The sequence below is a fragment of the Gekko japonicus genome, unplaced genomic scaffold (genome assembly GCF_001447785.1).
Source record: "Gekko japonicus isolate JY-2015 unplaced genomic scaffold, Gekko_japonicus_V1.1 scaffold25, whole genome shotgun sequence".
Lineage (NCBI taxonomy): Eukaryota > Metazoa > Chordata > Lepidosauria > Squamata > Gekkonidae > Gekko > Gekko japonicus.
This window is the reverse complement of record NW_015171502.1, coordinates 1,503,240-1,515,224: the sequence shown is the minus strand read 5'-3', so window position 1 is coordinate 1,515,224 and position 11,985 is coordinate 1,503,240. Positions and strand designations below refer to the sequence as shown.

The following is an 11,985-nucleotide window of genomic DNA, read 5'->3' as shown; positions in this document are numbered from 1 at the left end:
TGCCGGGGGTGGAAGCTGGGGGGGGGGGGGCAGGGACAGACAAGGCTAATGTGGGACAGAACGGCACAGAGGAAGGGCCGGAGAGGCTGGGAAGCAAGCAGCCCTGTCCAGATCTCTGCCTTTACCTCTGTGTAGAGGGGTTGGGGGGGTTGGGTGAGCGCTGGTCAGTGTTCCCTCTAAGCTGAGTTAGTGTGAGCTAGCTCACAGTTTTTTAGCCTCCGGCTCACACATTTTTGTCTTCGCTCAGGAAAGATGGCTCCAGAGCCACACTGATTTATGCAGTGGCCAAATCGCTCGCTCACAACTTTAATGCCAGTAGCTCACAAAGTAGAATTTTTGCTCACCAGACTCCACAGCTTAGAGGGAACATTGGCGCTGGTAGCTAGCAGGGCAGAGGTGAGAAGGCCAGCAGGTAGGACTTGCCAGCCTCCAGGTGGGGTCTGCTTTGGAGGGCGGACTCTATGGCAATTGTGCCCTGCTGAGGCCCCTCCCCTCCCCAGACCCCGCCCTCCCCAGGCTCCCCCCCCCCCCAATCTCCAGGAATTTCCCAAGCCAGCACTGCCAACCCTATGTGAACCTCTTGGGCACAGCTGCCCAGCTGTTTGAAAATGTCCATTTGTTTTCAGGTGTGTTTCTGGTTTTGAAAAAGATCCCCTTCAGCTGTGACTGTGGCAAGGTGGTTTGTCTTGCGGGGGGCAGGGAAGGCAACGAAATAGGAACAACTGGTATGGTGTAATCAGGGGTCATTTCGTAGAAAAAGAGGTGCAGGAGCTCATTAGCATCACTCATTAGCATAACTAATTTGCATATGCCACACCCCCTGACATCACCGGAAGTGTGTCAGAAGGCAACACCCACCACTCAGGCTCCACTGGGCTGTTTTGGATTGCTAGCTATTGGGGTGGGTGGGGAATGTGCAGCTCTGTCCTCACAGAGGAGGGAGAGCTTGTACCTGAATAAAACTTGGTCTTAAAGGTACCACTGGACTGTTTTGGACCGGGGGGCCGGGGGGAGCTCTGCAACTTACCTGGCTGCTCTTGCTCTGACTGAGGGCTGGTGGGATCAGGGGGTGGGGCTTGTTGCATGTGCCCGCCCCCTGGGCTCTTTACTGCTGGAGCTCTGCTCTTGTGCGCTCGCGCAGGAAATGACCCCTGTCTAATTCCCTCTTAAAGTCGTCAATGCTTGTAGCCGCCGCCACCTCCTGTGGCAGTGAATTCCATGTGTCAACCACTTTTTTGGATGAAGAAGTACTTCCTTTTATCTGTTCTAACCCGACTGCTTAGCGATTTCATTGAGTGCCCACCTTGTCTTGCGAGAAAGGGAGAAAAGTACTTCTTTCTCGACCTGCTCTGTCCCATGCATAATTTGGACAAGGCCAAATGTGATGGCTTCAGGTTGGAGCCATCTGAGAATCTGAAAAGCCAGGGGAAGAACAGGGATGCCAGCCTCCGGGGGGGACCAGGAGATCCCCTGGAATTACAGCTCAACTTTTTTTAGTTGCCCTTTTCTGCACTTTCTCCAATGCCATGTTTTGTTTTGTTTTAAAAGGTTTAAATGGGTTTGAATGATCAGTGGGGCCAGACAGGACGGGAGAGGGGTGCTTGACTGGGAAAACGCAGGAATGTTTGTGTTCCTGTGGGTGGGAAATAGGGCTGCCGGCTCTTTTACCTGGTTGCCGGCGGGGGGCTCCAGCCGGGGTCCCTGAATCTTCTGGCACGCACTGCAATGACATCACCTAGAAGTAACATCATCATACCAGGCACACAGGGCTCCCAAGTACTTACCTTAATTCGGCGGGGGATGTATAGTTCTTCGCGGGACCCTTCCCGCGGGGAAAACACAGGCGCTGCACTATTCCGTCGCCCAGACGTGACGTAGGCACGTAGCTGGGCGACGCTCTGGTAATGGGACTGGAAACTCAATGGTACCATCGAGTTTCCAGCCCTATTGCTAGAGTGTCGCCCGGCTACGTGCCTACGTCACGTCTGGGCGACAGATTAGTGCAGCGCCTATGTTCCAAGCAAGAATCTTCCGGCGGGGAAGCATGTGTCCCCCGCCGGATCGTAGGGAGGTACTTCGGAACCCTACAGGCTCATCGTGCAGGGGACTCTCTAGCATTTGGCCAAAAACTCTATGGTCACCATAGAATTTTAAGCCAAATGCTAGAGCGTCCCCCGTGTGACATGCCCAGTGCGATGACATCACCGTGCTGGGCATGTCAGGGACAAAAGGGGCTCTTTGGGAGCCGGCGATGGATTGGGGACCCGAAAAGTGGGGGAACCCCCGACCCCCCATCGGGGGGCATGACAACCCTAGTGGAAAAGTGACAGCAGAGCCTTGAAGGGGGCGAGATTGGGATGGGGATGAAACAGAATTAAAGATCTTCTGGCAACAGACTGGCCGGCTAAGGACGGGTTACAAAGCGAACAGCAGAAGTGTGTGGAGGTTCAGCAGTGGTTGTAAGACAACACTTCTTCTCATTGTGAATGTGGTAGCCCTGGAGGAGAGAAAAGGAGACAGACATCCCTGGCCAAAGCTGAGGCTTTTGCATCGCTGGGGGATTCCATAGAAAAAAATTAATTTGTAATTTTTAAAGATAAAAGATGGAATTTGTTGTTGTTCAGTCGCACGGTCGAGTCCGACTCTTCGCGACCCCATGGACCAGATCACACCAGGCCTTCCAGTCTTCCGCCGCCCTCTGAAGTTGGCTCAATTTCATGTTCGTTGCATCTACGACACTGTCTAACCATGTCATCCTTTGCCGTCCCCGTTTTCTTTGACCTTCAATCTTTCCCAGCATCAGGGTCTTCTTCTCCAGTGAGTGCTCCCTTCTCATTGGGTGGCCAAACTATTTGAGCTTCAGTTTCATTATCTGGCCTTCCAGGGAACAGTCAGGGTTGATTTCTTTTAGGATTGACTGATTTGATCTCCTGGCAGTCCAAGGGACTCTCAAGAGTCTTCTCCAGCACCATAGTTCAAAAGAATCTATTCTTCGGCGCTCGGCCTTCCTTATAGTCCAACTCTCGCAGCCATACATGTCTACTGGGAATACCATTGCTTTGACCATGTGGACTTTTGTTGGCAGGGAGATGTCTCTACTTTTTATCATGCTGTTTAGGTGGATGGATGTTTAGGAAAGGTGGAATCCCCCTCCCCCAAAAAAGAGGCATTATCGCCCTCTGTGTTTGTTGTAGGGGGTGTGGACAGGAAGCTAGCTTGCTGGAGCCTGCGACAGATTATAGTGTCCGGGAACGAAATATTAGGGTTGGGGGGGGGGTGAGCCCGGTAGGGTGCATGATCCCTGACCCCAGTTCTTCCTTGCCCGCCTCATGCAGCTGCAGAGCCAGGCACTGAGTAAGCATTATGTACCAACGGGTGAGGCGAGGATGTCCCCGTTATTCATTCCTCCCTTTATGGGCCTTCAATGTGTAATGGCTAAATAGAGTTTCCATGTTCTGAGGCAGTCTGCCTCTAAAGGACTAGGCTTTGGGGGCAAAGCCGTCCTCTCTATGATGTGCTTGTCAGTTTCCTAGATGCATGTGGCGGCAGTGTCCTCTGGCGACCCACATTTCTGGATGAGAGGACTTCAGTGGGCTCTCGTAAGTCCGTTCTTTGGCTGTGTGGTGCGCGCAGTGCAGAGAGGCAGCCCCTGTGTACAGATCTGCAGCTGAAAACGTCATCTAGGCCTGAAGGAGGCAGGGTGTCAGGGACAGAGTTCCCTCTAAGCTGAGTTAGTATGAGCTAGCTCACTGTTTTTCAGCCTCCGGCGCACACCTTTTTGTCTTACCTCAGGAAGGATGGCTCCAGAGCAAACTAATTTATGCAGCAGCCAAATCACCTGCTCACAACTTTAATGCCAGTAGCTCACGAAGTAGAATTTTTGCTCACAAGACTCCACAGCTTAGAGGGAACATTGGTCAGGGACCCCCCCCCGGTCTTCAGATATTTAGTGAAATTCATTTGTACCCCTCCTGTCACCCCCATAGGGACCCAAAGCAGCTTACGTCATTCCCCTCGCCTCCATTTTACCCTCACAACCGCCACGTGGGGTACGTTAAGCTGAGAGTCTGTGACCGGCCCAGGTGTCGCCCCGCGAGTTTCCATGGCACAAGTGAGGATTCGAACCCGAGCCGCCCAGATCCCAGCCCGACATCCTTAACCACTACATCCAGGCCCATAGCCAGGATTTTGTTGTTGTTGTTCGAAGGGTATTTAAATTTTTAAGGGGGCAGTTAAAATCTAGTTAATGACACTAATCCGAGGGCCTGTCTTTAAAGTGGGAGGCTCCAAGCCTGAAGAACAGCTCAGAGGACATTGAATGGCCTTCGTGTTTCCCAAAGGCTCATGGGAATGCTTCTGAAAGACTCACCGTGACCTAGGTGGTCTACGGCAGGACAGGGCTAGCAGAAAGGGGGATTCTGGGAGATGTACTGAAGGTGCCCCTCTTGTGTGACCTTCTGAGCTTTCTTGCCCTGCAGAAGGGAACTCTCAGAAGGCCTTTAAATGCCCTCTGAGCTGTTTCTTCCTGGGTCCCATTATCCCCCCCAAAAAAATTCCACAGTGGGAGGGAGAGGGAAGAGAAGAAGAGATTGGATTTATACCCTGCCCTTCACTACCCGAAGGAGTCTCAGTGCGGCTTACAAACTCCTTTCCCTTCCCCTCCCCACAACAGACACCCTGTGAGGTAGGTGGGGCTGAGAGAGCTCTTGACAGAAACTGCTCTTTTTTCAAGGACAGCTCTGACAGAACTATGGCTTGTCCAAGGTCACCCAGCAGCTGCAAGTGGAGGAGTGGGGAATCAAACCCGGTTCTCCCAGATTAGAGTCCGCGCACTTAACCACTACACCAATAAGCCCGGGGGGGGGGGGGGGCTGTTTTCAAAAATAAGGTTTCGGGCAGGGCTACTTGTGGGGGGCGGGGCTTTTAATTAAGGGGGCAAGGCCGTCACTACAGGCCTGGCTACATCACAGTGGCTTTCAGACAGAGGGCCTGGGTGGGTGGGGGAACCCAACCAGGTTGATGTCAGGCTACTTTTGCCCTTTCTCCCCAGGTATCTACTGCCCCAAATGCTACCGGCTCTTGAACAACATCTGCTCCATCTGCATGGGCCCCCTAACCTTTCAGGGAGATCTGGATGAGGAGATGTGAGTAAAGAAATGTATCTCGGGGCAGTACCGGAAAATGCAGGAGAACGGGGAGAGGTCAGTGAGGCTGGAATGAAGATGTTAGCAACGAGGAGGAGACAGGTTGGCGTTCCTTGCCCAGGATCAAGGGGCATCTAGGGGAACTGTAACGTCCTCTGCTCCATGCCCATCTGTCCAAAGGCAAAGAGGGGCCTTTAGTCACAATCCAGACCCACCAGAGAGCATGACGGAGCTGTTCGCTGCGAGTGCGGAAGAGAGAGAGGTCCAGAAAAAACCCCAGTAGAAACTGGATATATTTGCATAAATGTGTCTGTTCACACACTTAACTCACACCGCACGCATTCCAATAAATAGGTACATTCCTGTTGTGGAATCCCCCTTGCCTCTATCTGAGGATTAGGTGTGCCAAGGAGGAAGTCCTGCACCTTTTCTTTCAGTTGCAAGGGTGCAAGCCCCCACAAGCTGAGCTTGGTGCCATGGAATGTTCACAAACACCCCAGCTGCTCGGGGAAAACCACCCGCCTTATAATGTCGAAAGATGGCGGGGCGTGTAGAGGAAGCGGGAAAAGTTGCTAGGAAGAAAAAAAATCTCAACAGTGTGGGGGCTAAGAACAGAAGGGACTACATATATTAAGACCAGGAATATTTAGAGGACGGGAAGAAATTCAAGGGAGCCCCCATGGGGTAAATAGGGTGAGCTGAGATGCTCAATGGAGATGTTTTTCAAGGAACTGAGGCACAATGTGGAGAAAAGGAGAACTGTTTGGGGGAGCAGTCGGGGCAGTGAGGGGGGGAAACCCTGTTACCTGCCTCCCCTAGACGTTCCGATGGGAGAAACCCGGGCAGCGATCAGGTACCAAGGCAGGATGCTAAGGGACAGGCCCGTAACTATGGTGGGGCATTTCAGGGCTTCGCCCCCTCAAACGTGAGGCACACCCTACAACAGCTCCTGCCCCTCTCCCATTACATTAAAAGGGCCCTCCAGCTGATCGGCAAAGCACATGGCCCGCCAATCAGCTGGAGGGCCCTTTAAATCTTGCAGCCGCCCCTTTCCCTCCACTCCTCCAAGATTTAAAGGGCCCTCCAGCTGATCAGAGAGCCCTTTAAATCTTGCCTGCCTTCCCCGAACTCCAAGTGGCGAATTCGCTGCTTGGAGTTCGGGCACGGGCAACCCCTGCTTCAAAAACACCGTTTAAAACACCATTTAAGGGAATCCTTTAAATCAGGGGTGTCAAACTCATTTGTTATGAGGGCCAGATCTGACATAAACGAGACCTTGTTGGGCCGGGCCATGTGTGTCATAGCGGAGATACAAACTTCATAAAGGACACAAACACAAAGGGTTTTTTTAAAAAAACTTAAAATAAAAACATGCTTAAAACATCAGCACTCTTGCAATATTTTGTTTATTTGACAGTGTCTGATAACTGACACCTCTTGCTCTGAATTATTGCATCAAGATGTCTGTGCAGTTGCAATATTGAGTATGCTGTTCAGGTATGTATCTGTAAGCTGCAGACCTACGATGACGCTACAGCAACAGAACTGGAAGAAGCAGAAGACAGCCAGTTCCACTGGGGGCCTGATAGAAGCCCTCCGGGGGGCTGATCCGGCCCCCGGGCCACATGTTTGACACCCCTGCTTTAAATGGTGTTTTTTGAGTGCGGGCTGCCCAAGCCTGAACTTCAAGTGGCGAATTTGCCACTTGGAGTTTGGGGAAAGCGTGCAGCTGCCCCTCTCCCTTCCCTTCCCCTCTCCCTCCCCTGCTTCCCCACAAAATTTCCCCATGTCCCACCTACCCAAAATTTCTGGCTACGGGGCTGCTAAGGGACGTGTCCTCCCCCTCCAGCGACTCCAGCGACGAGGAGGCCATGGCCCTGCAGACGGTGGCCGTCAAGGCACTCCGGGAGCATCCGGGTGAGGAACGGGGCATCAAGCGGGCCGTCAAAGGGAAGGGGGCCTGCCGCCGCCTGCCCCCCGAGACGGCCCAGGAAACACTCGACCGGCTGAAGGAGGAGGGGAGCAGCTCCAGCGAGGACAGCGAATCCAGCAGCCCAAGGGACAGCAGCACCCCCAGCTCGGGGTCTCCCTCCAGGTGAGCCTAGGGGACGGGAGGGTCGCCATATGCATGCATGGAGCGGGCTTACCCTGAGTCAGACCCTGGCTCTAGCAAGGTCGCCTGCTCCAATGGGCAGTGGCTCTCCGGGGTCTCTGGCTAGCGGTCTTTCACATTACCGACCACCAGGGTGAAGGGTCATGTCAGTGTCTGTGTAGTGGTTAGGAGCGTGGACTCTAATCTGGGAGAACCGGGTTTGATTCCCCACTCCTCCACAGACAGCTGCTGGTGTGACCTTGGGTCAGTCACAAGTTCTCTCAGAGCTGTTCTCTCAAGAGCAGTTTCTGTCAAGAGCTCTCTCAGCCCCACCTCCCTCACAGGGTGTCTGTTGTGGGGAGGGGGAGGGAAAGGCGATTGTAAGCCACTCTGAAACTCCTTTGGGTAGTGAAGGGCGGGGTATACATCCAATCTCCTCTTCTTCTTTCTCACCAGCACTCTGGCTCTTGGGGGCTCAGAGGAGGAGACTGGAGGGACCATTTAGGCCACTTTCTTACCACCAGGACTCTGTACCAAGCCCGTACCAACTTACATTCACCCCTGGCAGGGGTGGCCCATCTACTAGGAAACCCAGGCCTAGTGCAGGGATCCCTGGACTTTTCGGGCCTGAGGGTACCTTTGGAATTCTGACCATGTGGTGGGGGCAGCCGTAAAATGGCTACCACAAAATGGCCATCATAGGAAGAAGAAGAATCGGTTGTCATGCCCCGCTCTTCACTACCCGAAGGAGTCTGACAATCTCCATTCCCTTCCCCTCCCCTCAACAGACACCCTGTGCGGTAGGGTGGGGTGTGAGAGAGCTCTCTTGAGAACTGCCCTTGAGAGAACAGCTCCGAGAGAACTTGTGACTGACCCAAGGTCACCCAGCTGGCTTCATGGGGAGGAGGAGCGGGGACTCAAACCCGGTTCTCCAGATCAGAGTCCTGCTGCTCTTAACCACTACACCAGGCTGGCAGCGAGGGAGCCGGATCAGCATTCCTCCCATGCATGCTCAACTTAGCAGTAAGTCCCACTACGTTCAATGGGATTTACTCCCAGGTAAGCATGCCCTGGCCTGGATAGCCTGGGTTAGCCCGATCTTGTCAGATCTCGGAAGCTAAACCGGGTTGGTCCTGGCCAGTATTTGGATGGGTTGCTACACAGAGGCAGGCCAGGGCAAGCCACCTCTGAAAATTTCTCTCCTTGGAAAGCCCAGGAGAGAATGCCAAAGGTTGGCTGGGACTTGATGGCAAAACCCCCCTCTAAACAATGAAGCTCACTCAGGACTGCAGCAATTGGAAGGAAGAAGAGATTGGACTTATACCCCGCCCTTCACTCGGAGTCTCAGAGCAGCTCACAATCTCCTTTCCCTTCCCCTCCCCACAACAGATGCCCTGGGAGGCAGGTGGGGCTGAGAGAGCTCTTCCAAGGACTGCTCCTGAGAGAACAGCTCTGAGAGAACTTGTGACTGGCCCAAGGTCACACCGGCAGCTGCATGTGGAGGAGGAGCGGGGAATCAAACCCGGTTCTCCCAGATTGGAGTCCACGCTCCTAACCACGACACCAAACTAGCAGGAGTTGGTGGGTTTCTGTATGTATTCTGGAAGGGGAGACGCTACCATCATCGTTCACCCAAGACACCAAAAACCCACGGGAGATGCCAGGGATTGAACCTGGGACCTTCTGTAGATGCTGCAGCCCTGAACTACGGCCCTGCTCCACTTGGGGTGGCTCTGATTTTTCCGGACCAAGGCTGGGTGCCGTTGGGAACCGTGGGACAGGGATTCAACATTGCTAAGTCCTGCCCTGGAGCCTGCTCCTAAAAAGGCAGGAAGCGCTACCCATAGAGAAGGGTGGGAGAAATACGTACCAGACAGACCAACTTCCTCTCTGGCCCGTCTAGGGCAGGAGTTGTCTGCCCACAGTGGCTTGAGTGTCCCATTTTTAATGGCATTCCAGAAATAGTGTCTTTGCTCAAAAGGAAGATAACCCTGAATGTGAGATGCCCCTCCAAACCCCCCCCCCCAAAGTTATACACTAAGAAATTGTTTTTACTGGAACTGGAACTCGTATGCAAATATAAAACAGTCCCCATACTTGAAGAGGGGGGGGGGGACACATACCTAATCTTGCATTAGAGTAAAACTGTAGTCACTGCCCAAGAAAGGGCAATTCCATATTGCAGATTTAAACTGGGAACCTTTTTCCAGAAAACGACGAGGTTGTGTGTCTGTTTGGTTGTAAAGCGCCATCAGGTCATAGCCAGTTTATGGCGACCCCATAGTAGGGTTTTCAAGGCAAGGGAATAAGCCGCGGCAGCTTTTGCCATTGCCTTCCTCTGCAAAGTCTTCCTTGGTGGTCTCCCCCATCCAAGTACCGACCCAACCTAGCTTCCAAGCTCTGATGAGATCGGGCTATCTTATCCCATTCCACATACCCAAGGAAGAGGGTAGAGGGATGCAAAATAATTCTAAGCATCTTCCCAAACAGCTAGTCTGGTGCAGTGGTTTGTTAGGATCTGGGAGACCCGGGTTTGATTCCCCACATTGCCATGGAAGCTGGCTGGGTGACCTTGGGCCAGTCACAGGCTCTCGGCCTATCCTACCTTGCAGGCTTGTTGTGAGGATAAAATGGAAGAGGAAGAGTGTTGTAAGCCACTTTGGGTCCCCGTTGGGGAGAAAAGCAGGGTATGGATGAAGTAAATAGCAATAAATAATGCTCATGGGGAAAGAGGGAAACAGTACTCTTAAACAGTAGTAGAAAGCCAATAGACACTTGTGGCTTAGAGAAAGCCTAAAGCTGGATGTGGCCAGGCCCAAAGCCAGGATTTGGTGGTTTGTGCGGCCATTTTTTCCCCTGGAGGGGCAGAAGTTCTCAGTGCAGAAAAAAAGTCATTTAGCCAGTAGAAAGCCATTACCAGGATAGATCTCTAAATTCTCAGCTGTTGACCATTTTAGATGACAGTTCTCAGCTGCTGCAAGTTAATCACTTCTGCCAGCCTAAGGAACAGTTCTCCTAACAAACCTGCAGGTGGAGGTGATGATTTCTAGAGTCAAGAAAGCCAATACTTAGGCAGAAAAACTCTCTTAAAGGAGACCAGTTCCTTGACACAGAGTTAGAAGGGATCCTAGAAGTCACCTACTCCAACCCCCTTGCTCAATCTGGGAATTAGTCAACTGCAGCACCCCACTCTGCTTAAAAGAGCGCATGCTTTTAAAAAAATGTTTTAAAAATGATTGAAAAAAGCACTTACAGGAGAAATTCTTGTGGGGCTGTGCCTTTAAGAAAGGAGGCGGAGCTTCCAAAAGCCCCACAGTAGCTACGGGCCTGGCCAGGGCAGGATCACACAAGCTTCCCCGTCTCTCCCAACAGCCTGGATTTCACCTATCAAGATCAGGCAGAGACGAGTGGCAGTGAGGGACCCACCCCGGAGACCAAGGAGTTGGAGGAGGTGAAATCGGAGGGGCGCCCCCTGCAGGAGGAGACCAAATCTGAGAGAAGACCTCTGGAGGAGGTGGAGATACCTGGTGGGCGTCCCATGCCGGAGATGGAAGAAGGTCATCCAAGGGGGTCACTGGGGCTGGCAGGGATGGGGAGACCAAGGGGTCCAATAGGGCTGGCAGGGATGGGTACCCAACCGATCCGTCTGCCCTTTCTCCCCTTTAAGAAGGATACCTAGATATTAAATGATGAGGCACAGACGTGGTGTCAGGATAAATACACAAGGATGTGCGCGGCAGTCACAAAATGACGCACTTCTCACTGCAAGGGCACACACCAAGGGGAGTCACACACTTCCCTTTGCTCCCATGCACGAATTTGCATGCAGGCGCATACAGCAGTCCTGCCTGCCTGCCTGCCTGCCACTGCTGATAACAAGCACTGGGGAACAGTGACTTGGGGACAGCTTTGAAGCCCCCAGCCACAAACACTCTCGGTCCATCAAGGTCAGCGTTGTCTACTCAGACTGGCAGCAGCCCTCCAGGGTCTCAGGCGGAGGTCCTTTACGTGGCCTACTGCCCAGTCCTCTACAGCGGAGATGCCAGGGACTCCGCCAGAGATGCTGGGGATCTTCTGCACACAGAGCAGATGCTCTGCCACTGAGCCGTGTACCCCACCTTAAAAATGCATATGAAGCTGCCTTGTACTGAACCAGACCCTCGGTCCATCAAGGTCAGTATTGTCTACTCAGACTGGCAGCGGGTCTCAGGTGGAGGTCTTTCCCATCACGTAATGCCTGGTCCTTTCAACTGGAGATGCCGGGGATTGAACCTGGGACCTTCCGCATGCAGAGCAGATATTCCACCACTGAGCCACGCCCCCTCCCCAACTTTGGTCCATCAAGGTCAGTGTCATCTATTCAGAATGGCAGCGGCTCTCCAGGGTCTCAGGTGGAGGTCTTTCCCATCACCTACTGTCTGGTCCATTTATATGGCGATGCTGGGGATTGAACCTGGGACCTTCTGCATGCCAAGCAGAGGCTCTTCCACTAAGCCACCCTTATACTGAGTCAGACCTTTGGCCCATCAAGGTCAATACTGTCTACACAAACCGGCAGCAGCTCTCCAGGGTCTCAGGCGGAGGTCTTTCACATCACCTACCGTCTGGTCTATTTAACGAGATGCCGGGGGTCGAACCTGGGACCTTCTGTATGCAATGCAGGGGCTCGTCCACTGAACCACGGCCCCTCCCTGTACCACCTCCCACCACTCCCCTCGCAGTCGCACACCCATCGACTCGTGCGGTGTC

At 53.1% G+C, this 11,985-nt stretch overlaps 1 protein-coding gene across 1 annotated transcript in view; it reads left to right on the top strand.

Annotated features, from left to right (window-relative positions):
* DCST2 (DC-STAMP domain containing 2) overlaps positions 1-11,985 on the top strand; it is a 66,070-nt gene that overhangs the window by 53,969 nt on the left and 116 nt on the right. Inside the window, exons 12-15 of the mRNA XM_015419103.1 lie at positions 3,526-3,599; positions 5,051-5,144; positions 6,994-7,239; positions 10,609-10,763. Of these exons, the coding sequence (XP_015274589.1) occupies positions 3,526-3,599; positions 5,051-5,144; positions 6,994-7,239; positions 10,609-10,763 (569 nt within the window). The remainder of the gene's footprint in view (positions 1-3,525; positions 3,600-5,050; positions 5,145-6,993; positions 7,240-10,608; positions 10,764-11,985) is intronic.